General features: G+C 37.6%; 1 protein-coding gene across 1 annotated transcript; it reads left to right on the forward strand.

Annotated features, from left to right (window-relative positions):
• The first annotated feature begins 7,510 nt into the window (after nucleotides 1–7,510).
• LOC103481578 (uncharacterized) lies at nucleotides 7,511–25,839 on the forward strand. Its single transcript, XM_008437149.2, has 7 exons — nucleotides 7,511–7,693; nucleotides 8,366–8,496; nucleotides 9,119–9,219; nucleotides 9,768–9,916; nucleotides 11,206–11,434; nucleotides 11,599–11,819; nucleotides 24,729–25,839. Exons 2-7 carry the CDS (start codon nucleotides 8,378–8,380, stop codon nucleotides 24,894–24,896), a joined length of 987 nt encoding a protein of 328 aa, XP_008435371.1. The 5' UTR covers nucleotides 7,511–7,693; nucleotides 8,366–8,377; the 3' UTR covers nucleotides 24,897–25,839.
• The last annotated feature ends 1,303 nt before the right edge of the window (nucleotides 25,840–27,142 follow it).

The raw sequence follows: 27,142 nt of genomic DNA on the forward strand, positions 1-27,142 counted from the left end.
TATATATATGTATACATGTCTTCTTTGTGGTGGGGGAGTGGATGTTGTTTTGTAAAAAAAAAAATTTGGAGTAAGAAACAAAAAATGCTTTGCAGTTAAAATGGACCACAAAAATGCCCAGATATAATTTTGCCAAAAGTTATGTAGAAGAAGCAGAAAACATGTGGGCAGTACACTGGTCAGGTGATTGAAAGCTGAACTTTTTGGCCAACATGCACAAAAATAACAGTGCACGCACACAACTCTGCACATCATAAACAAGAGATGAGGAGCTGATGATTTGAACTCACGAGCCTTGAATTGTGTCTGAGTTTTTTCTGTAATTCACTCCTCCTTAAAGCAGCTTTTTTGGTTAAAGAAAAGTCTGTTTTCTCATTCCCTGTTCTAATACACACCGACAGGATCAATCCACCAACTCCACTTGATTTCACAGTAATTTGATGAATCTTCGCAAATTTTAACCACCGCTTCATTCACCTCTGAGAGACAAATCTCTAATTAAAAATGCCAAAGCTTAATTATTCCTTTATTAACAGCCTGAGTCAGCCAGGACAGATGGATTCCCACCGAAGATGAGAGCACAATTTACTGTCAGGAGATGAATTTATTAGAACAGTGATTACATGTAAAAGAGAGAGGGTAATTAGGGTTTGTGCCCCTTGAACCGTGGAAAGGCCTCTCTTCTGGTTTTGTGTGTCTCCTCTGAAGCTGCAGCTCTGTGATTGTGATGTGATGGTTTGTGACACATGTGACGGCTTACAGATGGAAACCTGATCTGTTCCCTGAAGGATAAGATCATCTGAAGGAATGGGAAGGAAGCGGGTCATAATTACTCAGATACATGATGAAGCTAAATTATGCAGAGTAACCTCATTTGAATCTTTGTGATACTCTTGTGCAAGTCCAAAACACAAAAGATGGGATTCTCTTTTTTTTTTGTCCAGTGGGCTGCTTATTTATATATATAAAAAAGAACGTCTTTTGAGGTTCATGAGTTCAGTCTTTAAACTGTGCACTCCTGCCTCCTAGTGGAATGCTGCAGTATTACATATAAACGCAAACAGACTTTAAACCAAAAAAAGTCAATCAAATTTAACCTGCGGCGCCTCCTTGTGGCAAAGAGAAACCAGTGCTGGGTTTTTGTCAGGTCATTTAAATTTTCTGCTGTTTTGACGGATGGGTTTGCAAATTGCATGTGCAGCTGGTTATGAATATCTGACATATTTGACGCCTTTAAAAAATAAGCAAAAGGTGAAAGCCAAGAAGCACTTTGATGAGCTGAAATATTGCAWTATGGACAATGTTTTCATCAGAGAAGGTAATCGGAACAAGTAGCTTATTCTATAGTTTGTGTAAGGCTGCTGTAAAACACATTTGAACTGGAAGCTGATTTAATATCAGAGGCCATAGGACTAAATATTTGACTTTTCATGTGCTTTGGGAACGTTGCGCCGCCGCTGCAGCTGTGATGAAGCCACTTCACCGCTTGTTGAGATTAATAGCCTGCACACATGGGTAGGGGGGCATTAATGTTGAAAAGCCACCGCCCCACCTCTTCCTCAGTGCTACCCTGGGAGCCGCAACCTGCATAATGGGTCCATTCTCTGAATTAATGATGCTCATGGGCCGCATAGAAAAAGAAGTGAGTTTAATTATAAGGGACGAGCCGAGAAAGAGAGAAGCAGGGAAATATTGAGTGTCATCGCAGGGCAGCTCTTCAGAGCCAATTCCTGCTTCTGCTCCAGGGACTCATGTTGGTTAAAAAGCAAGTAGATACAGGTGCGTCTCGATGTATTAGAATATCATTGACGTCATGTATAAATGTATTGCACACAGAGTGATGTACAAGCATTTCAAGTGTTTATGTCTGTTAGTTTCGATGATTTAGGCTCGCACCAAATGAAAACCTAAAAAGCAGAGTAAGTTGAAAAATCTTCTCTGGAGAGTGTAAAAGCATAATAGAAAGCTCAGTAGGAGGAAAAGCTGTAACTCACTTAGCAGCTGGTCTGTTTAGTATTTACCTTTAATCGGGCTCACCTGTCTCGTGAAGGCCGTCAATGAGCGTCTGCTACAAAACTGTCAAGTCAGCAGTTTTCCCCTGACTGATTAGACTTTAACATAGCATCTATCCTTACATCGTCTCCACGCATTAGGAGGGAGCGCAAGCGGCTGGTACATTTCCACATCAATTAGTGGGGCAAGAGTTGTGACATAACATTTCTTTTGTAATGTTAACTTTTTTTTTTTTCTTTTCCAGAAACCAACTTTAAATGTTTTATACTGTGAGTTGTCACCATCAAACTCAACCGATATATCCGGAGTGTGTAAAGTAAAATCTATGGCACACATGAATTACACTTACAACTGTTTGTACTGAACTACCAATGAGAAGAAAGCCGTTGGTTTTAGAGAACCGAATGGAGTTCAGTGAAACGTCTGCGTTCGCATCTGGTCTCCATCTTGTCTGACTAATCTGGAACTAAGCTTGAAAAGAGGAATGCCGTACAATTGCTGTACAAGCCACCTTATTTTCATTGATACTGATGTGATATTCTGTAACATAAAATTTCTGTGAAACTCAAGGAATGTTTTTTTTTCTCCTTAGCTTCGAGTCCAACAGAGGGCGAGTGGAGACAACCAAACCACTGACCGTCCTCTTTGCCTGAAACCGGAGAAGTGCCTCTTAAAGGGAGTCACTTGCAATCAGAAAGCCTCCATTTAATTACAACACACAGGAAATTACCCAGTGAATGGGTCAGGTGCTGATAAGAGGCTGAGTCTCGGCAATGATAGCTCCTGAAACCCGAGGAGACCCCGATCTCAAAGCTGAATTATCACAAAAGGCCACATCTGGAAGCCTGACAATCTGATTGTACTGTCATCCAGATTCATAATTAATATATTTATCGAATTAATCGCTGAAAAGAGCCCCGGCCTTCTGAACAGAAGGCAGATTCATTCACGGCTGGCTCGACTTACTTCTAATAACAGTGTTGTCAGTGCAATAGGCCCCAGAGTCGAACGATCCTCCAAGACGTCATGACAGACAAATTGCTCATCTGTGTGGAGATGATATGAGGAATTTTCGGAGTAAAAGAAAGAAGAAACTGTCCTTGTTTTGGTGACATTCACTGCTGTAGTTTTGTTTCAGACTGTGAGACCAGGTTGGAAGAACATGAAAGAGACATTTACTGCGTAAAGAAATGAAAGTAGATGTTGTTATTGCTCTGGTTTAACAAATCACTCAGCAAAGAGGTGCTTTGTGTCTGCTTTAGGTTGCCTGGAAGAAGATTCATCACATCATTTAAAATTATATTATAAAAAGTAATACTTGGATCCGATAATATGTTAATTGTAAAAGTTATGTAATCCCTTTAAGGCTTTTGCACGGCTTTTTTTGTTTTTATAAGCAATCATGTTTCTCGAGGTTTTATTTCAGTCGTAGTTTTCCTCTTGCCACTCTTCCATAAAAGCCAGACTTGCAGAATGTACAACTACTAGCCGTTGTTTCAACAAATTCTCCCACGTCGGGTGTGGATCTCTGGATTCCTGGCTGATTCTCTGACTAAATGTTTTTGTCCTATTGTGTTATTATTATCCTTCCTCCTGAGAATAAGGTTGTTTTTTTTTGTACAGTAGACATTCCCTCTTTCGAGCTCAGAGTTTAGACCTTTGTTCTGTTTAAACCAATCACAAATTGGACACATATGGTATTGCGGACACCCATCATATGGCTAAAAAGGAACTGGTTGAGAGTAAAGAGGTCCCTCATTTGTCTCCTGGTTTCCCATCTGGGACCCTGAAAAGGTTCTAATGGACTTTAATCACTGATAAACTGCACAATCATTTAAACTGACTATAGATCTATCATTGCATAATAGATTACATCACACCTTGTAGCACATTGGGATTTTAGGCAACCAAACCCAGGCGGTTGACCCAACAACCTAGCTTTAAACGACATTAGAAAAAAATATAAAAAAGAAATCATTTGTGCAGACCCTGCACATTCCCTTACATTTAAAATTCAAATAGTTTCCCTTCACTGCTTTCTTGTTTACTCTGCGATAATATTTGTTTAACGCGTTGTACTCCGCAGTACTTGTGCTGCTTGTTTTCATGCGGTCGATCCTCAGCTAGTTGCGCTCCTTGTGCCACACTGAGAGCCCGGCCGCTGTTTCAGACTGATTGGAGCCTCTCCTTGGCACGCAGCTGCACAAAGCAGGTGGGAAAGGCTTTTTTCAGTGGGGCCTTGCTTACATCGAGGGCTCTCTTTGTAATTGCCGGCAATTACAATATGTGGCACGTGACGCTCGCCGCTGTTTTCAAACACGATGAAAGGGCAACGAGGTCCCCCCTCGTATCCAGCCATAATTGAACAATTAAACTTTAGCATACTAACTACCTCTTCATTTGGCAGAACTCATTATGGAGGCAAGCTGCACACAAAAAAAATGGCTCTCTGGGGTCAAACTCATAATAGTTTCTCTGGACCTAATACTACCTCAGACTTATTGAATGACAGGAAATACTGCATATCTGTTTTGTAGTTCTGCTTGGGCATCACACTTTACTGGATGCCTACCTTTTAAGAAACATCATTAAAAAAAAACAGTTGAATATAGGTATAATATTTGCCTGAGCTAATCCTGGTGCATACCCAGTTTATAAATTTGATCAGTTTTGAAATTGCGCTGTTTGTTTGAGGCAGTCAGTCTCTGAAAAATGTCCTAATCTGCTTGGAAAATAAAACGTCTACTGAGGGAGCATATGGAGAATCTCTCATATTAATAATGCAGTGGAAATGATTAGAAATAAGTGAGGCAAGCATTAATGATGTCATGCAGACATTACTTCTGCAAATGAGATGTGGCGATTTGAAAAATCATCTCTGGTGAACAAAAAAAAAAAAAAAAGATCTTCCTATTCTTCTTTACTGATATCATTAATTCATATCATCCCCCACAATCAATGTTACTCCTGATAAAAGTCAGGTTTGAATTGGTCGGAATTGTTAAACATTATAAGTCATTTGTGTCAGTTTAAAATATTCCTACTCCGCAGATGAATTTTTCTCTTAACTAAATATGTTTAAACCGTAACAGATTTTAAATCTGACATCCTTTATGTCCTGAACTGCATATTAAATGTCTCTCTGAACTCTGATCAAGTTAAAACGAGCAAACATATATTTTTTAAAATGCTTTAGTTACATTTATGTCATAGGAATTTTTGGAGGTACAACTAATTGTGTCACTGATTATTTTGTGGATGGTTTTGCCAGTACTTGTGGAAAGATATGTAGCTAAGAAAGAAATGTGTATTATTGTCAGTCTCCAAATTATTCCGCTTAGGCTGTAAATCGCCCATATAATACTCCCGTAAGTTCAAACGCTGTCTAATTACACCTGATAATGTCCCACAGGCACTCTATGAGCTCTCCAGGTGCATTAGGTAAAAATTGGATTAACTCAGGCAATGGACCAAGTGCTTCAGGGGCCACTTGGAGAAGGCAGTGGACATTAAAAGAACCTGCTATTTAATCAGTTTAAAGGCCTGCATGAGAAATTTACATTTCTCCAAACATAAAAACATTAAAGAAAAAAAAAAGTTTATGTAAGACAGAAAATGACATCACAAATTCCTCCTGCAGGCAGTCAGTGATAAGAAATATGATGAATTTGATATCAATGCCAACAGAAAAGCCAAACCATTGGAGCATGGCCCGCAACTCATATATGTGTCATTTGCGAGTTCAAACACAAGATGATTATACGTGTTGATATATCAAGGCAAGAGATGAAAATGATTGGAGCTATATCATGAGGTGGTGATTCTACACTGTATTAAACAGCACAAAGGGGCTTTTGTCATTGAATTCCCACAGCAGTTCAGCCACTATCGCCTCTGCTTTAATTTAATATCTATTTATTTCACTCCATTGTATGGGTTTTATTGAGGTTGTGCCTGTTTTATCGGCTCAATCTAAACCAGAAGTGAAGGTCAGGAGAGGCAGAGTGCCTCTATTTATTGGCTTCCATTGAGCCCATATGAGCTGATTTGGCTATCTGGTTTTGATATTAAGCTCTTTCACAGCATTTTCTGCTCTCCGGATATTGTTTATCACCACATTGAGATTTTTGCAGTGCATTTACTACTGAATTAAATATTCTTCATCATTTTTGCAATATCCTCTTTGCAGGCTCGTGCGGGATGTGCCAGCATGTGTTCTTACCGACTATCTATGAGAATGAGATTAAAAAAACAAGCCAAAGCTTCATTTCTTCCCTCAAACAAGTTGGAACAAGTCGAATATTTGGATTTGTGGAAAACTTCTTCATATAACCCAACTCTTAATGTTTTATATTTATCCCATACGCTGCTCACCTTTATGTTAATTTGAAATACATATCTATCATATGTAATATCTGCTCTTGCTTTACATTTCTTTTGCCTATTCATTCTCGCTAATTATTAGATAATTCTTTTGACACAAAAAGGTTTTCTTTCAGTGTAGGATTTAAAGACAAACCAGTTACTTTTACTTCAAGAGTTTTGTTTTGTTTTTTTTAATCATAGTTTTGCAAAGAGTAAAGAATTTGTTTTGCACATTCTCAATTGGATTTGTGTCTGAACCTTGACTTGGCTGCGTGTTCAGAATCATGAATACTTCAGTCATTTTGAAACATTTTGCAGGTTTTCTTCCAGGACTACCTGAAATGAGCTTGATCCATTTTCTTATCAACACCAAACAAAGCCAAAAAGCATCCCACCGCATGGTGTCACTACTATTAGGCCTCAATATGTTGTGTTTGGGATAATGTTATTTACAGAACAGCTGTATTTACATGTATGTTAACTGTACATATGAACTCTTAATTAGGTGGACTGAATTTTACCTAGCGATTTAAAGATGGGCTAAAAAGTAGGGGTGCACTGATAAATCGGCCTAGATTTTCTTTATTTTTGGAGATAAGCAGATGCTTCCATGTGAAGTCAATCTTATCCACTGATTTTATCTATCCGAACAAAGGTCTAAAAGTCAACCACTGTCCTCTTTTGCTCTGCCATGAGAGGTTAGACTGACAGACAACCAGGTCCAGGTCCTGTCTACACATTTGGAGTTAATACTAGTCACCCCACTGTTACCAAGTCAGCGACTTTCTTGTTATAGAGCACAAAGTTATAACAAGCACTTTCACAAAGGCTAGGGATAGATGGCTGTTGATCAAGCAAACTCACCATTTTGAATATTTTACACATTTCTGATTCCAGTTCTTTAAAAGCAGAGAGCCATTTTGATAAGAATAATAACTTTTTTTGTTAGTAGAAAATAAATTCCAAACGGAACTGGTGTTTTGATTATATGCTACAATGACCTGCCATACTTTCATAAGCCCATTAGTTAGCTCCTTGAGTTACTGCTACTGACTGACGTCCTCTCTGACGTCACGTCGTGGCAGAAATATGACTCTGCAGGTGGCGCACGTGGTCTGGTGTTTACTTCTTCCAGGAACGTTTTGGTTGGCCCAGCTGGAAGGGAGCAGGGGACGCTGGAATTGTGAAACAGTTTATCTGGATAGAGTTACTCAGCATTTAGGAGAAAATAGATTGAGTATAGAGGCCGGAAAGATGTCAGACTGAAAGCTTTTCCTCTTCCGAAGCAGATTAATCCTTAAAAAAGAGAAGAAAAGTAAGTATAGCTTGTGTCCTGGAGAGCTTGTGTGTGTCACGCATGGGTTCTTTGTTCTAATCCTCTCTGTTTTGCCCAAGTTCAAAAAGCCAAGTGCCCTCAACAAAACTGAGAAAGTTATATATGAGGACATCACTTCTCCACTGAGTTTTCTTTAGCTCTAAACGTTATTGACCTACTCCATTAGCATAGATATGATATAGAAAGGCAGGATTAGGCAAAAACACGTGTCTTACGAAGCTTAAATGTGGTAAATAATTCTATAACTCAAACGTAAAGTTATTGACACTTATAAAAAAACAAAACAAAAAAAAAAAAACGGCTTGTGTATATAGTCCTCCTTACTCCAATACCCCCCAAATATAGTTCAGTGGAAATAATTGTCTTCAGAATCCACTCTGTAAAAACCTCGAAAGTTTGTTAGAAAACATCTTGCAACAAAAATTACTATGAAGACAGAGGAACACAGAAGACAGGTCAGAGATAAAGTTGCCGGGAAGTTTGAAGCAGGGTTATGTCATAAAATAATGTCCACAACATCTCACATCTAACAGAACAGTATTCAAATATTGATGCTTGTGGGTGCAGTATGAACAATTTTTGCAGGGCATTTTAAATACAACATACTGTAATAATGTAAAAATGTGTTCTAACTTCATATCCTTTGTCCAGATATCATCTAGAATGCTTCAGTTCGGAAATCTCTTTGCCCATTTTCACCTTCCTCACAAAGCTTCCGAAAGTGCTCAAAAAGGAAGCTTAAAGCAGCTTCCGAGCCTTCCAGACTTTTTACAACATGTCATGTAAGTATGATGTCACTCTACGTATTGATTTTACAAAATAGGATAAATGTATAGCTAAGTTATGTTAAGTTATAGTTCTCATTTTTTTAGATGTGTCTTGAACTAAATATAGTGAATTTAACTAACTCTCTTTTCTAATCAGATATTTTATCAACCACAAAGTGACAAGACTCTCATCAACAATAAAATAGCTCCTTCATACTGATCCTTTTCTAGAAATAATCCTCAGTATTTGTTGGAATAAAGTTAAAGTTTGTGATTATGTCTCTCATCAACCAGCTGATACTCAGTCCTGTTACAGCTAATTAAGCCAATGAGAGCTTTCATCTTCTTCAAGGTTTGCCATTGGACATGCCTCATGTTAGATTTTAACAGTCTAAATCAATCATGTCATGCATGTCATTAAGGCCTTAATTGCAGCAAAAGTTCCGTCATCACAGTGGTACATCCTTATATATAGCAAAGTCCAAAAACCTCAGTCATGTCAACAAACTCATAATATATTAGCACAAGGTGTTTTTAGCTTAATGAGTGCCAATACTTAACATATTTAATGGGTAACTTTTGTATTTACTAAAGCAGAGTAGATCCTATTAAGATCTTTTGGTTTCGTCTTCTGCAGAAAACTCACCGGGCTGAGGAAGGAAGACGTACACTGCGATCTTCGTGTCCCTGACCAGCATCAAGCCGCCAAAGACGACATCAACATGGTCATCCTGACAGGTTTGAAAGCGTAACCTTTCATGGTGGTTATCAATTATTTGTACAGGGATGTGAAAAAGTGTCGTCCCGTTACAGTTTGCACGTAGAATTTTGAGGAAAGAGATCAATTTAATCCAATTTGGAAGAAGGATGTAACATAAAATGTGGACAAATTTGAGCATAGGGAAGACTTTTCAGAAGGACTGTCAATGTTTTGGATCATTAGACAAATGTTAAGCCTGGCCAAAGATCAATTTGAGTAAATACAAATTACTTTATTTTGTCCTTTAAGTGACATTTTCTTTTATGAACCATTAATGTTGCATGGCATAGAGGCGCCCCATGAACAGAGAATGATGGCCTTCAACATAGCTGTTGTGTTGGACCTTTGCTACATGCTTTCCCCCCTTCTTTCTCTGTCCATTTCCTGTCTGATTAGTTTGAATAAAGTTCCACTAGTGCCATTTTTTTTTTAAACCAGCAAACAGAAGAAAAATACCAATAGACAAAAGCATGATTTTGGAGAATCAATAGACATTCACCTTTGTTTAACTTCTTTTTTTTTTCAGGTCGTGGGATCTTCTGCATGGATGTAAAGCCCTGGAGTGGGACAGTGTGTGCTCACAACCAAAACTGGCATGTGCAAGTGAAAGACAAAGACGAGAATTTTTCCAATACTCACATTGAACAGGTTGAAGATCCCCTCAAAGCTGTCACGGTAAACAGATTCTATTAATAGAAGATTGCTTCAAAAAAAAAAAAAAGGAGCTTGTCTAGCATACTTAAGCTCAAGGTCCAATTAATTATCTAAATCACTGAATTCATACAAACTGCTACAGGGTTAAGAGACTCTGTGTCGCTGTAACAATTTATATGGAAATTTCAAACACTGCAGCAGGGCTACCTAAACTTCACAAGTGGGCACTCTTATAATTGCGTTCGCAGACAGAGGGGGTGGTACGGGGGGAGTTTGAAAGCAGGCAGGTGCCTAAACACAGCTGTGACCTGACGTTGCTGTGTCTGTTAGGAGTCACTCATTTCCATTTCTATAGATACTTCAGTATGACGGGAAGCTTGATTAGAAGACCGTTCTGGCAAACACAAGCTGCACTGGTAAAATTGTTCAGTCTGCAGATGCACTCGAGGTTACATCACTTCCCTTGCCTTTAGGGTCACTGGTTACCAGCCTTTCTTCTTCTTTGAAAGCCTCCAATTGTAATTATAACGGAGGTCATGTATACATGACCAAAACAGTTGGTCCCTAAAATGGATTTTATATCCTTTTTTTTTAGTTATCTTTATTTTATTTTTTGTCCAATGCTGCGACGGATTGGGCAAGTTTGTAGAATGGTAGAAAAGCACACAAAAAAAACTATGCATAACAAGGTGTATGATAAACCAACGCTTCATTTACAGTTAGTTGATATTAACTGCAGTGTCATGACGTCATACGAAAGTCACTTATGATAATAGTGTCTGCCAAATGCAAGATACACGAACTTAAGCAAGACTGCAGGACATCTAGGATCCATATGGGACCCACCTTTTACGCAGATCTTCATGTATCAAGCCTACAGTGCTTAAGTATTTATAGGATGTGGCCCTTCGTTATCCCATGGAAAAGCCCATCTCAGGCCGTTTTTTTATCTAGTTTCTTAACCATATGTTTTAGTACCACAAGCATCAGTTTATCTGTGTCAATAACTTGTTTGGCCAGAGATTACTTACTAGTAATTGAATGACAAAATGAAGTACTATTAGTTTTATCCAGAGACACGGTATAAAATATGCCAGTATGCTAAAGGTATGACGCATTTTTTAAACCTGACAAAGAAGTTGAATCCTTCCAGATGTTTAGCTACAAAATGTTATTTTAATAGGATTTAAAAAATAAAAGAAAACGTACCATCCATATCATTATGGTCATATTTTAAAATGAACAGCCAAAAAAGAAAAGTAGACATTAAATTTTTGAACTCCATTATGTTTAACTGTCTCTTCTTCTAGCGCAAAACGGCTCAATTATGCAGTCATTTGAAGAGGAGCGGAGTGCCTGTACGCAACAGTCTCTTCTTCCCCAGAGTCATCTTTCTCTCCCCCGACCTCAAGCTGGATGAGGAGCTGATGAAGAGAAGGGAGCTGGTACCTTACAGCCAGATAGATGAGTTCCTCAAATCTTTCAAAGAGGGCTATGTGGGCTGGATATCTGATGCTGTGACTCCCTCCTGGATCTCAGGTGAATGGATCAACAGGCTTCAAAAATGTACATAATGGCTCAAACCCTCATGGTCTTCAAAGAGCTTGTAGAACCACATTTTTAGTGTTGAGCTTAAGTTATTAAGTTAAATTGTCCAAATTCAAACAATTCAGTTGTATTTTTATTTTTTTATTGCTCTGCAGGTCGTCTGTCGTACAGGCAGATGGAGTCGGTGCGAGGCATCCTCAGGAAGATGGGAACGTGGGACCTGGTGCTTCTGCATGGTGGCGAGCAACTGAAAGGAGACTACCAGGGCTGCCAGTACATCGCGCTGGACCGCCAGGACACTGAAACGTTGGAGTTTTCCAGAGTCAAGACCCTCGCTGTTGAGTCATTGTGGGCTTTGTTAGGCCACGTTCCTCAGGTGAGTTCACAAACCTGACTGATGACTTTACATGTCATGTAGTGATGTAAAATGTAATGGCGGACATGATCCAGCAGGGGGCAGTAGTACTTTATGGCTGCCTAACTCAACTCTTTGTTGTTTATATCTACCATGTTGTGGTGTGAACACAGTGCCTGAGAGTGCACTCGTAGCGTAATATAACACAAGTTTAAAATGTTACATGAATCCTTTTTTAAGGTAAATTTTTATTTCAAAATGTAAAAAAAATAAAATAAAGCAATACATTTTTATGAGACATTTAAATGAAAAGTTCTTTGTATTTTTTGCAATGAGGAAAGCATTGGTCATTTCCAATCTTTTTAAATGAAATAATAACCATTAAAAAATCTTAATTGCTTGAGAAAGAACATGTAATTTCTTACATCAGAAGCGGCGACATCTAGAACAGCATAGTATTCATCAGTTATTGAAGACTGCAATAATGATTCTTGGTTTCTTTTTAGTGCAGCCAGACTAAAGTAGAGTCGCAGCTTTGTGAGGCATGCATTCCTTTATCTGTCAGTAGGGATGACTTCACAAGGTTCTTTGTAAATAAAATCAATTCTAATTTAAACAAAAATGTTTAGCATCCTTCCCAAAATTGCAACTTGTTCATTTCTAGGCAAAGTTCCCTTAGTAATAACTCTATAACCTGATTTGTGTGCATTTTTTAACTGATCTTAGCTTCATCTACAACTTTGACATTGATCTTAACCCTCATTCCCAGTAGAAATATATGTAGATATTTTGTCGGTGTTTGCAGCAATATACCAATTGGCATTATATGATTAACTGAATTCCAATGTATTTTATCATAACAAGATTTCTCATGAATTTATTAACTGAATTTGATTTGGACTGCATGAGTGGATTGTTTTGGATAAATCTGGGTTGAATTGAATATGGCCTGCATTATTCATTGAGGTTACATTTGTTGTAAACTGACACTCTACAATCTAGATTAATTGAATTAAATGCATGTTTTGAAAAACAACCTTAACTGATTTGATATTTATTTGGATTACCTCTCCAAATGTCGATTACTGCCACAACCTCCCTAGTTTGTCAGGGTGGTAAGGTAATTAATTTTGTTTACCTGCCACTTGTTCACTTGGAAATGAGAGGTTTTTCAATTACCATGTTTTTCATCATTTTATTAAAATATTTTTTCATGTAAAAACAACATTAAATAATCTGGAAACAAAGACCTAATTGAAGAGATTGTAACTACAATAGTAAATGTATTGCAAGGTTTTGCTTTCATATCCTAGACCAGAAAAAATAATGAAACTAAAAATGTCCAACATTGATGCCACAAATCTTTATAAAAGGCCATTGCTAAACCAAAAGATCATAAATGGATATACATCAGACAAAAGTTCAGTTTTTTTTTTCTTATCTTTCAAGCATTTGCTTCATCACACTCATATTATCAGTTTATCAGTTATGAATAAGAATACATTTAAATCTGTTTAACATTTTACATCATTTAAGTTCATTATATGCTTTATATGTTTATCCAGGTGTGCAAGTTTAATGTAGTCTGTTTATTTTTTCAAAAATGTCACTTCTTAGCTAAATTGACAAGTCTTGCAACTTTAAAAAAAAAATCATTGGTATTAGGTAATATAATCAAAAACACAGCAGCATATATAATGAATTCTGAAGTGATAAGTATTTAATGCACTTGACTTTAACATTTTTGATTTAGTATAATTTATGGGACTCTCAGCACTGCCTATTGCAGATAATGTATCCAGAAAAATTATTTCAGATACTTTATTTTTGCATTATTTATCAAAAGTCTAGTTACAGACCTGGTTAAAAATATGAAAAAAAACAACAATCTTTTACAATTTTACAATTTACTTGTATTAAAATTCATTAGCGTCAAACCAACATTTTAAGTCGTCTCCTATTGTTTCCACACAATCCTTCCCATAACAATACAGATGTGGGTTTTCTGCTACCAGTAAAGATTGAAGCCATTTATAAACTGTATGAATATTATTAATTAGAAGAAAAACATTGGTCTTAGCACTGATACTTGAGGAACACCACATGAAATCCGTAGCAATTGTTGATATGTATGTAGGAATGCAGCTAAATTTTATTCATGTTAGTTACATATTGAAAAATATATTCTTGGACATTTTTATTCAGGACTTCTCACAAAAAAAAAAAAATTGCTGCTCATACATCACTTTCAATTGTCAGTTAATTTGCTTTGAAGGTTGACATTACTTCTTCAACACCAAGGAGCGTGACCTGTGGTCCGCATCCATTACTGATTCGCAACCCTCTGCACCCAAACACCGAGCCTCGGCCTCCCATGCAAGTCCAGGCTTCAGTGTGCACCCAGCCCCCACCCTCAAAAACCCAAACCCAGAGTATGCACTCTCACTACTCGCCTCCAGCTGCTGTGTATTTGATACACGACCCGGCAGTCATTAGAAGGTCTCCAGCAGACTCCTTTCTAGCCTATGGGGACACACGCAGCAAAAGACAAATATATTGTTTTCAAAGACATATTTTTAACTGCAAATGTGTCACAAAGCCTAATGTACCCTTCAAATTTTTTTATTTTTTTTGCTGTACTACGCCACATTTGTTTTAATATATATTTCAACAAACTTAAACACGTGAATGGATTTAGGCATAGAACGCGTTCAGCTTGAAGCCTGTGCCATCCACTGCATGCAGGATGACATCCACTTTACTCGTGTGCAGCTGCTGCAAAGGGGAAGCTTGAGGGGATGCAGGGAAATCTAATATCTCCCCTGGGCATATTTTCAGGGCTCAGAAATAATGCATGCTTTTGATTTGTTACTTGTAAACACACAGGCTGAAAAACCTGTGGTATGACCTTACAGTTTCACTCGGGCATCTGTTTGCTCTGTTAAAAGGGGCGTCAGATCGCGTGTGTTTTACCCGTGAGCTCGGGTAATTGCGCCGCAGTGAATGGGAGGTCTACATGCTCCAAAGTGGAGAATGATAGAGTAGAGTGGCTGTAATTTATTAATTACGGTCTATATTCTTAGACCACTGTCCTGGCTTCATTCAATTTGTATGGATTGAGGAGTAATTACAGTGTGTGTGTGTGTGTGTGTGTGTGTGTGTGCGTGCGTGCGTGCGTGCGTGCGTGCGTGCGTCTGTGTGTTAAGAAGGCAGAGTAAGAGGTGAAAGTCTGTTCACGTCAGGATCCAAAGTGCAGGTTTATTTTTGTGTTCATCGCTGCGTTACATCCTGTTTGGTTAGGTTGTTTTTTTAAAAAAAATGAAACATGACATTATTTGTCAGTTTCTTCTAAAAGCGCTCCTTAAAGTCTCCAATTCCATGCGGCCATTTAACATCTCCGCTAATAAAAAGACTGTACAAATACGGGTGTCTCGGTTGCTGGAGCTACATCTTGTCTCCCCGACGGGCCACAGGTTTCACACAATTGCAGCTTGTTAATTCAGCTCCACCCTGACATTCCTCTCCGTTTGGCTGTCTCCTGGGCTGCACGTGTCGCAGGCTTGTAATGGACAGCCTGGTGCGTGTCGAGCTCGGCGCAAATGAAAAGGTTGAGAGGAGGGGGACATCAACTGCTTTGTGGTGGTAATGAACGATGGCAAACAGTAAAAAGGGCCCGGAGCGGGTCATTTACAAAGCCTGACAATTCTGCTGCCCAAATAGATCTTATCGGGATCGACTGTCGCCATTCGCTCTCTTTATGATCAGCTCAAATTATTTATAGAGACATCACAAAATACTCGCATTTTTGATTTTAATTGTCTTTTCATATATTGCTGGGCTCACAAAAACAAAACAAAAAAATTTATTCTTGCAACCTGTTTTTATAAAAAAACAAAAATGAAGGTTTTAACATAATAGTAACAATTTAATATTCCAGTCCAACTTTGACTAATCTGTATAATATCTACACAGAAGCAATGACGTTCTCATTTTTTATGTTTTTACAAGTAGAATAAAGTCCTGGTTTTGAAACACTGATGGTTTCTGGACTGGTTTTGGTGGAAGTAAGAGGCCAGTTTTACAAGTACAAATATGATGCAAATGAGCTGTAATTTAAATTTAAAAGCCAAACAACTAAAAATAATTTCTCACGCCAATCTTTGCTTCAGACAGATATGCAATACCTTTCACTGACCTCCGAAGTTGAAACCCTTGAAATAATATTAATCAAGCACAACAATGTTCTTGGTACAAGCCAGATCGGTAGGATTTACCAGTTATTATAGTGTTAATCTATTCTGCTATGGTGAGTTTATCTATTCTGATTTATTCACTAAAGTTCCTCTTACAAGTTTTGTGATAGATTGTCTCCCATGAATCCGTCATGCAATTTGCTCAGCAGCTTTTAAACTTAAATGAAAATTGTTTCCAAAATAAAGCACCAGGATATTCAAATTTCTATAATTTCAGGATCACTCTTGAAAGAAAATTAGAATTGGAAATAATTTGCTCTGCTGTGTGTGTGTGTGTGTGTGTGTGCGTGTGCGCGTGTGTGTGTGCGCGTGTGTGTGTGTGTGTGTGTGTGTGTGTGTGTAGGAAGTCGCTGAGGAAAACGTAATTACACAAGAGAAGTGTGCTGCAATATCACAAGTGTCTGTGATTAGCTAGTAAAGACATGGTCCACTTACATAGTCGAAGGCAATGATAAAAGCTGCGACATGTTTAAACTTGGTAAATATTCTTTTTTTTTGTTGTTTTTTTTTCACTCAAGTACTGAGAAGTAGTGAAAAGTCCCACAGAGAGAATCTGCTTGTGTCCATTTGAAGATGACTCTCTGCCTTTTCTCTAAATTTATCCCCCGGTGTGGTATAGCAGTCATGTTGGAGAGCTCTTCAACCACTCTTTTGTTAATTTAAACATCTGCTGTCAAGGTTCGTGTTTTATACATCCTACTTAACACGTGCAGTTCCAGTTAATTTGAATATATGTTTAAAAAAAAAAGCTTAAAGGCATCAATATTCATTCAAATGTTGGTCTGCAGCAAGAAATAGACATTTGAATTTTATTACAGAACAAATAGGAATACTTGCTTAATCAAGTTTGAAATAAAAACTGGCTTTAAAACTGTATGCTGTATACTGGAAGAGAGAAGTAAACACACTTTTTAATAAAAATACAAAGAAAAGTTTAAACAACTAAAAAGACTTTAAACCTAAAACTGCCAGAAGTACACAGCTCAAAAAATAAAGGGAGCACTTTAACATTTAAGTGAACACTGAAGTGTTCCCTTTATTTTTTTGAGCAGTATATAAATAATTGCAGGCTTGCAATTTGAAGATGTGTTCAGTTCATTGTTTATCAGGCAGTCAACTGAACCAGATGGAAGGACAATTTTGCTAATGATTCCCTTTAAAAATGATGTTCACATTGTCTCTTACAATATAAATTAAAATTATGTGGAGAAAAGCTGTAGCTGATCCTATATGAAGGAGTGCATGGATAAAAATTTGTTTGTTGTTTACGTAAAGTGAGCAGCACAGATATCTGCTGCAGGAAACTAGAAAACCAGCAGTTTGGAAACTCGGTTAAGTCACTCTGCAAGTGTTGTGGGATTGTTTGTGATTATTACAATAACTAGCATATATAAAATTTGATCACAAACAAACAATTCCCCCCAAAATCTAGCTAATTAACAAATTTAAACTGCACAGCGGTGGAAAAAGTGTTTGTCTCTTACTGGCTTCTTTTTTTCTTTTTCTTTTGCATGTTCGTCACTTTTTTTTTTCCAAACAATTTTTCACAACTATGCATATTTTAAATTCACTAAATATACATCCACACTGTCATATGAATTCATACTGAGTTCAGTTTATTTGTCAAGTACCCAGCAAGATCTTATGGAGGCACAATTTCTCTATTAAGGTTTCTATGATCGATTTCAAAAACGATTAAATTAATTAGAATAATGAAATGTAGTGAAGGAGAAATATGAAAACTGCAATTGAAAATCAAATCTAACCTTTCCAGTCAGTCCTGGTCCCCTGCATGACCCTCTTTCATGCATTTTTAATTGCCGAATTATCCAGAAACCCATGTGGTGGTCACAACAAATGGTTCTGGGGGGTTTCCTGCAGCTGTACAGAATACAAGCAAAGCCCACTTAAGAACAAATATGAAAGAAAAACCCAGATTAAAAACACAAACGGTCACAGTTGGAGTCCGTTAGCCATACTTGGAACAGAACTTGGCACTGGATGTTTTTGAAAAACTGACTATTTCTTAAAGGGAAAACTGTGTGTTGTATTACTTGGATTGATTTTCAGTCTTTATCTGGTCAGCTTCTTTAAGGAACTTTAACTGCATTCCTCAGCAGCAACAAAATCCCATCCAACTCTTCAGAGACCTTCTTCTACTTAAAAGTATTCTGCACTCAGACTCAACTTTGTACATTTTTAGCTACTCTAACATTGGTTACAATTTTTCCAATTAAACAATATAAGCTATACATTGGATATTTTAGCTGATTTGAGCTCAGAAATTGAGCATATTGCATTTATTCTTCATTTTCACATGAACTGCCTTTTTTCCCTACTCTGTGTTTGCAAAGCCAGAGATGTTGGCTTCATATTTGTTATCGTTTTAAAAGTATTAATTGCTTAGGATGACTGCTAAATGCTGAAACAATATTATTAAAAAGCAAGCATTAGCACTTGCTTTTGCACTTGAATTATAAATAATTAAATGCTAATATAATCCCCAGAACTGTTGACTTTCCATTCACCTGAGGAAAACTAAAATCAAAATCTCTTGAAATAGTTGGACGGTCGTAAACTAATTTTATTTTTTTTTTTAATCCCAATTCTCTTCTGTTCTTCCGGTCAGGAAATTTCACAACTACATATTTTTCTCCATATTCAGATTTGGTACTAAATGTGAGGGCTCTCTCGCCGTCGCTTTTTCCTTGCTTGTCATTGAAGATCTTAATTTTATCTCCCAGACCTCAGTTATTTGTTTTGTGGATTCCGGATATTACAGAGATCTCCCACAGAACAAGGCTCTTAGATATGATCAATAGGGATTCATGAATAATGAAGGGGACTGAGTGGAGCAGAGGCACTTAATTACAGCTTCAAAAGCCATTCTCGTTAATTGAGGTGAATAAAGGTGGTGAAGTGGACTGCGTAGAGCCATTAGTTTTCTTTTTTTTATTATTATTCTTTCTTTTCGTAATTACAGCAAAAAAGAAAAACCTTACTAACATCAAGAAAAGACCAGCTGAAGTCATGGTTTTCTCAGAATGGTGCATTTTTTGTGTTTGTGATTAAATAAATAAAAAAAAAGTTTAATTTGGGTGCCAATTCATTTTTCCTGGCCACCTGTGAGCAGTCTGTTGTATTTTTAATGTAAATGACAGTACACTGCATGTTCAGACAACCTCTGTGGGCTGTAGATACAATACTTAATTGACAGCCCTGCCATCTGTTACGGTTATGTGAAATTATGGATAAACTAGTTAACAGACACTTTGGCCCATTGTCTGTTGTTTTGATAATCACCCTTAATAACAGTCGGCATCAATATGGTCTTTAAACCCGATTTGAGAGTTAATGGAGTCAGATGGGGACAGTCGGTGTGTGCTCTGGGGCTAATTTTGTTAGAGATGTTCGTAAAGGCCAAATTAAATCAGTCGTAGATTGGACCCTCTCAAGTCAGCCAGACAACCAGACCCATTGAGGAGAAAAGGAGGGGATTCATATTTTAACCTCTCAGAAAATGCACTTATGTGGATGGAAATAAAGTCATAGCAGGGTGACTGGATGCAAATGGTTATTGGAGAGAGTCTAATGGCTTCCTGTTAGCCGAGGCAGTCTGTTAGGAAACAGCCATTCAGAATTTAACGTGCAATTTTTTTTTTCCCCCTTTGTTTTCACATTTATGGCTTTAGATAAACGTTGTTATCGATGTAAATGGTCATGTCACCAAATCAAAGTTGAATAATTTTAACGGATGAGCTACATCTGGACCATGCAGAAGCTTCATTAGGATGTTTTAATATTTTATGCAGGAAGTAGTGCAGAAACACTGCAGAAGTAGTTGATGAATTGGCCAGCAGTTTTTTTTCAGCGAAAAAAAAAAATATTCTCATACTTATAGCAAATTTTGAAACGATTTGAGTTGAAGTTATATTGTATCCACTTTTTAATTTGATTAAATTGGGGCATAATTTGGAACTTTTACAATCCTTTAGCATGCTATCTATTTAGGTGAGTTGAAATTGAATTCAATTTTACAAAAAAAAAAAAAATTGGTTAGTCCATGATTTAACAAGATGGCAAATGCATTTGTGCATAGGTTGAGGTTTGTTCGGATAGATTATTTTTGTCCGATTTAAAAAAAAAATGCAGTCTTATGAATATTTCAGAACTTAAATTCCGAAACAAAAAATGAAAACAGAATAAATGTTCAAGGGTGGAACACTTTTTCTCAGAATAACATCTACCTACAAACCAGTTTTGCTCCGTTTACGTGATATTTTGGACTGTCAACAAAGACGGTTGGTTTGTCAGAGGTGTGTCACTTTGTGTTACCTCTCCGTTTGCGTCTGGGGAGACACGGCGCGGAACAAAGAGCCCGTCGTCTGAAGCCGGTGTGCCGTTACGCTCACTGAGAGTTCACCTGAAACACTGCACCCATGGCTCCAGGTAACGGGCCCTTCTGACTGATGCCCCGCTGGAATTCTTTGACTTTATCAGAGGAAGAATCTGAACTTTGTGAATGGCAATACACACAGGCGGTGACACATCCTTACCCAGTTACAAGGCTCTTCTCATTAATCACATTAATCAGACTTGTCAGACCCCAATATTTAAACACAAGCAAGTTTTGCAACGTGTGGTCGCAAAGAAAAATCTGTTTCGTGTGCTTGTTTTATCATCCGAACACATTTACCCCAAACGTGCTTTGAATAATGTGCAGTACACCTGCTGGCCTGAAAGGGTAAAGGATAAAGAAACCAGTGGAGATCCGTATCAGCAGAGTGAACCTTCTTCTTGCTTTGTGGAGACTTTTGGCAGATGGTAAATAAGAAGGAGTTTGTCTGAAACACGAGGAGTGATGTCATTCAAATAACTTCCAACATCTCTGAAAAAGAGAGCGGCCGCCCAGGGTAGACACTGATAGGTGAGCTCTCAGGCCCCTTCTGTTCAACCCAGCCTTCGCCCCGAGGGCGCTGTCCTCGACATAAAGTGCTACAGACGCCCACAGTCACACAAACACTCAGGCCTGTTAGTGCTTGAAATGGTAGTTATTACGGTGTACTTGTGAACAGTTTACAAGGAAAGGTGAGATATAATTTTATTAGCTATTGATCTGTTCATGCTGGTTTGTTGGAGATTGCAACGCAGTGACAAACTGTAATTCCATCGGCGCACTAAAGGAAACGCATAGATTACTTAGTGATGCTGTAAAGTCTTTCTTTAATTTGTGTTTTTTTTGTTTGTTTTGCCTACAGCTTATGAAAACACACAAAAAAAATTATTACAGAAATATGAACTTAATACAAACTATGGTGCATTCTTAAAATATGTTTTATTCAAAAACTATTATTTTCTGACAAATGTGTGCCATCAAATCATATTCTGATTTATTGAAAATGACTGTCGAAAAAAATCATGTTTATTTTTCTTCAACTTAATTATTGTATGCATCTTTATGATGGTCTATTATAAAAAGTGATGCTCAATTTTTATTGTAATACAAAAGACGTAAAAGGTCTAACAGCTGTGAAAAAACACTGTTGCTCTTCCTTTATGACTCGTTTGTCTGTTGTAAACTTGACAACGTCGTCTTTTGCTTCAGACTGTCGCTTTACGTGACTTTAAGAGCATCATGCCGTACCAGTTTCTGAATCTGTTAAACTATTTGGATTAGAAGAACATCTGCCACACAGGATCACTACATGGGATTTTCAGCCAAAGGTGGTAGGAATCTTCCCTCTTGTTTTAGCAACTTATAACTTCGTTCTTATTGCTTTCTTTTTTTTTTTGATAACATCATTAACTGATGCAGTAATTAAACATAAACTTTGCCACAATGCTTCCAGGCGATTTTGATCTTCCGCAATCTGCGGTAAAATCTCCAAAATACGCCTCTCGTCCCGTCATCTGTTCTGTTTGAAAGATGCAGGAGCTGCATTGTCTGACCCACAGAGGATAGAGGCGCCTAGCTTTCTGTGCCTAAAATTAGTTAATTGCTGATTAGCGATGATTACACTTGGCTGTAATTTGTTAGAATAATTCCACTCTGACATTCTTGCCTTGGTTTGTAAACCTCTGAGCCACCAGCTGTCAGAACGCTACTTTTTCATGCATCCCAAATTAATAGACACTTGCTGACTCTGAAGTGGCCTGATGCTATTGTAACACAAGCCATGTGGCATCCGGCCAAGGCTGCAATATAAGACACAATTGTTTTGTCTTTTTGTCCTTTTTTTTTTTTTCTCTTCCCCTCTATCTTCCTACTCCCCTTTTTAATGCACACTAATAAGCAAGTAAATGGTAGAAAGATGTGTGTGTGAAATCATGGCAGCCTTTGTTGCAGATAATTAGGTTAGCAGCGAGAGCGTGCAGGTGCTGAGGGTGTGCTGTGTGCTTGTGGTGTGTTATCGACTTGCTCATAGGCTGTCAGGGGTGTCGCACTTCCCATCAGCCCCGAAGCTCAGCAACCTCTTCACTATTAAAATGATCACTTTCAATAGCAGACAAAAGAAAGAGGGAACATATCTAGTGCAGGGTATTTTCCCCACCTCTAATGCTTATCTGCCTTTTGATGTCGCCGTAATAAAAGGCCCATTGGGCTTCCACAATGACCTGCAAAATGGACAAGGGGCCGATATACTAGGCTCTGACTGTCGCTAGCATTAACTAAAAGGCCCAGACATTATGGAGAGCCGGGGATGAAAGTACATGGAGGGAAAAAAAAAATAATTGAAAAATTGCCTAATGCTAAAGTGAAAGAAAATGGAACTGTGAAAAGGCACTGTAATATTCTGTTATCCCCAGTAAATGCAGCCAAACAAGAGATGTGGCGTGGCATTCTTTTTGAAATGGATGTGGTTCAATTACCTGCATGTCTAAATCTAGTTAAGGCCGCCATTGTCAGGCTTGAAACATAACAGGCAGTTTTGATGTAGTGTTAAAGCGTATTATGCCCTACAACCTACAGAAAATCACGGGAGGGATGACTCCATTCAAGATGTGGAGGGAAATTAAAGCTCATGCCAAGAAGAGGGTTAATTTAATATTTATTCAGTTCCGGACTTCTGTTTGGATCTCAGTTCTGACTGAGGGGCTCGGTGTTTAAAACGGCTGATTGGAAAGGTTACAGTTTAATAGTTAATTTGATTTTAAATAGACGCATGATTCTTTCCACATGTAACATGCTAGCATTACAAATTGACAAATGTATTGCCACATCTACTAAAAATAGGACTTAAAATGCATTACTCTTTTAGTCCAGCACCATAATCTAACTCTAATTTGAGCGCAATTATTTCTCTCGAGAAATAATTGTTGTTAACACAATCATCATTAGCACAATTGTTGCCACTCCTGCTGTTACTGCTTTGTACAAACCTCCTTTTGTCAGTAGGACAGCACTTGCTGTTGTTCTGCTCCTCTGTCTTTTGAGAAGACAGGTGCACACAGAGAGAGGAATCTCTGGCCGGTCCTCATTGTACAATCTCCCAAGGTATTCCAGAATCCTAGGTCCTCCATTATACTCTTTTGTTTAGCTCACTTCAGAGGGATCCTGTATGATTTAGGCTGGGAAGGCTCTGAAAGAAGGTCATATGCATTTGGCCAGTATCCTGCTACGAATCGGTGATGACCAATTTCCATGTTACTGGCAAGTGTCTGTGATAATTTTATCCAGAATCCCAAGATTTAATAATACTACACACACTAAGAAGCTCTGAGGGTCTTTGGGAGAGAAAAGAGCCCACAGCATCACACAGCCACCTCTATTTAAGTAAGTTTGGGGTGCTCTGGCACCCTAACCCTTTTACACTAGACTTACTTGAAGTGGAGGGATGGAAGATTATCATACTGTTACCTATCATCTGGAGAAAGACGACATTGTGGGAAGAACTGTGATAACAATAAACAAATATATCTACAAACTCCCAAAGTGATTAGGATTCAAACTATTCCTTCTATTTCACAGTTTGTTCCATACGAGACTATAAATACATACAAGCATGTTTGAAAATACAAAGATGTTTGAAAAAAATCCAGTTTTTGTCTTCTCATTTGGAATATTGTTGCACCACTTAATGTAACTATTATACTGACAATGCCTATTTGATCATTGGTAGTTTTTATGTGTTTATCATGTTTGTATTTGTGAGGCTTTGACTGTATGCAGGTCATATAAATTACTTTATTGCTGTTATTATAAATAATACGTTCAACTGTGGGCTCTAAATTCGCCTCTTGACGTCTTTAGCCATTTAAAGTATGGCTAAATTCGTCAAGAGGCTAATTTCCCGTAGCTGTTTCATAGCTTACGAAAACGCATCTACCTTACTTAAATGTTGTTCTGTTTCTGTTTTGAAGAGCTGATAAAGGCAAGAAAATGTTTAAATCACAGAAAAATATTTTTTAGATCCTCTGATCGATCTGAAACAGTGAATATTCCCAGTAGGATCACAGTGTTTATTCTACAGGCCAGCTGCTAAGCTTCATTTTAATTCAAGGTGTTACAGACATGGTCACAGCATAAAAAAAAAACAATTCCCATAATAATCTCTTTATATATATATTCTCTATTTGAATGCCTTTCATGCACATTATTGGTCTTTGTTTAAAATTCTTGCATCCTGACTTTTGTTTTCTGAATTAAAGGTGTGTTTTTCCGCTTTCTACTCCTCAGGTAACTGTTAAATTGTATAAACGAGGCCCTCACGGCTGGCTGGGTAAATCCCTGAATGCCACCGCCATCATCCCTTCCAACACCTTTGTGATCTTCAGAGTTAGTGGCGAGGAATCTGATGCCAAAATCCCAGCGAACATTATTCACAGCATCACACTCAGCATATGACACGGTGGAGACAATCAAAGGATTAATGGAAGCTTTCTGAATGAATAACATGTGTATGCAAAAAGAAAAGAATATGTTTTTTTTTATGAATGAATGTTTCTCTATGCAGATATGGCACTTTGTTGTCTGTTGCTAACATATTCCACGTGTCTTTGTGTGAGCGCACTTTGAAAAAGATCCCATTTGCAATTTTTCCTGCTTAATTCTGAGAGTGAACATGATGTTAATGAGATTTTTGACAATTAGCCTGATTAACTTTGTCGTGTTGTGAATTTCCAGGGCCGACCCCCCACTTTGCGCGAGCTGTTAATTAACCATTATTCCTGCCGACTGGGTCACATCAGTTTGAGCTGTGAGTGTTTAATGTTCTAATCGTGGCTGTTAAAACGGGTGGCCTCTGGCTCGATGAGGATCCGGGATGTCAATGTTTCGGTGGGTTTTTATAGGAAGTTATTTACAGACTGTTTAGAGAAAGTAAATGTTTTTGATATCTTAATGTGCTCCACTGCTCAGAGGAGATTATGCAGTTCCATGGTTTTATTTTGTAGGCGTGGGAGTTGGGTGGGGAAATGTGATGGGGTGGCCTCAAGATAATACAGTAAAATGAACTTTCTGTGGTGATGGGATCCCCTTCAGCTAAAGCCTGTCTACTGTATACTTGTGCAGATTTTTTTAATGTGTTATCTGACAGAGAGTTTAAAAAGCAAAACCACTCATTTGCATGGATTTAGTCTTGGCATTGGGCAATTGAAAGCATTAAGGTAAACCAAAGCTTTTATTAGTTACTGTATAAAAATGCTAAAATGTTCCTTTGTTTTAAAGTCCTTTTTATCAGATGCCAGTGATGGAGGGATGGAAGCATAGAATAATTCTATTCTGGACTTTTCGATGGTTGTTGCATGCTGCCAGTCAGCAGCATGTAACAACCACCACAGCTGTTGCTTTAGAGAAAGACATTTTAGCTATATTTCTAAACAACTGCTTATTGCAGACATTATTATATTCATACAGTTCAGTTCAAAGTATTCAGATTTTAGCACATTACAGGGCAGCCTCTGAATCTCCTGGCATGAGGTAACTGGGCAGACATCTTAGTAAAAACATGTAAAATCTTGTTAGTAATGACTACGTTAATAACATGGTCAAATTGTGACAAAATGTCATGCGCAAAAGCGTATTATGCCCTAGGCAAAACACAGCAGCAATTACAACGGTTTTATTTATTAGCGTTAGCTAAAAGGTATTTAAAGAAATGGGTAAAATAATGACAAATAAAGAAGACTAATAAGCAGTGATTTGATACACGATGCATTTTTCATTTATTTGTGCTCTCTATTTGAATGCCTTTCAGTCTTTCTTCTTGAAACTTCAAGCACTTCATGGAAATGGATTGTCATTACTTTCTTTAGCTGATTTGCTTAAGCAATATTAGGTGGGTTTTTAAGTCATTGTTTTAAATTTTGTGGTATAATAAAGGTTTTTCATTGTTTAGCAATAACGTTTTACTCTCTTTTTTTGGGTCCATGTGACTGGCACCTAGCTTCATACTGGTGTTCTGAAGTTTTTTGGTTTTTTTTTAGTTTGGGCTCTATGTTGACAAAACAGTTTACATTAATTTGCTTTGTATTTCAGTGAAATTAATAGATGATTTTCAGGACGGTATTTATTTGTCATCATTCCTTCATAAATAGCAACAAAGGGTAAATCTCAGTGTATTTTCTGTTGCAAACAAAAGGTTTGTAACATGTTATGTGTGTTAACTTTACATACTGTAACATATATGTAAAGTTAAAGGAAATTGTGACATGGTTTTTACATGACAAAACTGATCTGAAACATGGGGTGTGCATTCATATTGAGCTCTTTTTAATCTATCTGTAAAAAAAAAAAACTGAAAAAAAAAAACTAGCACAGCATCCAGAAGAGAATTAAATGCTAAACATTCGAGCTAAAAGGGATTTTAATATCTTAGTCAAGTTTACTGGAAGACAAAAGGACCTAAATACAGGATAAACCTAGAATAAATCCTGCTAGGAGCTTCTGAAGACATAAGACGGGAATCTACACATACAGCCAGAGATGCAATGAAATGGTTTAGATCCAGGTTGGTTGGGTCGAGTTGTTTTGTGATGATTAATTACTAAACACATTGTCAGTAAAGCTGGGGGAGAGGGACCCAAAAGTCTTTCAGCTGTACGTCCAGCAAAAGGTTGTTTTGCAAAGTATGGACTCAGGAGGGCTGAATG

This window comes from Poecilia reticulata, linkage group LG19 (genome assembly GCF_000633615.1).
Source record: "Poecilia reticulata strain Guanapo linkage group LG19, Guppy_female_1.0+MT, whole genome shotgun sequence".
NCBI lineage: Eukaryota > Metazoa > Chordata > Actinopteri > Cyprinodontiformes > Poeciliidae > Poecilia > Poecilia reticulata.

What these genes read in the sequence shown, in the direction of transcription:
- LOC103481578 (XM_008437149.2), top strand. Translation starts at nt 8,378, where the DNA reads ATGCTTCAGTTCGGAAATCTCTTTGCCCATTTTCACCTTCCTCACAAA. An exon ending in GACTCCCTCCTGGATCTCAG is followed by an intron (nt 11,435 to 11,598) that starts GTGAATGGATCA and finishes ATTGCTCTGCAG; the next exon opens with GTCGTCTGTCGTACAGGCAG. An exon ending in TGTTAGGCCACGTTCCTCAG is followed by an intron (nt 11,820 to 24,728) that starts GTGAGTTCACAA and finishes TCTACTCCTCAG; the next exon opens with GTAACTGTTAAATTGTATAA.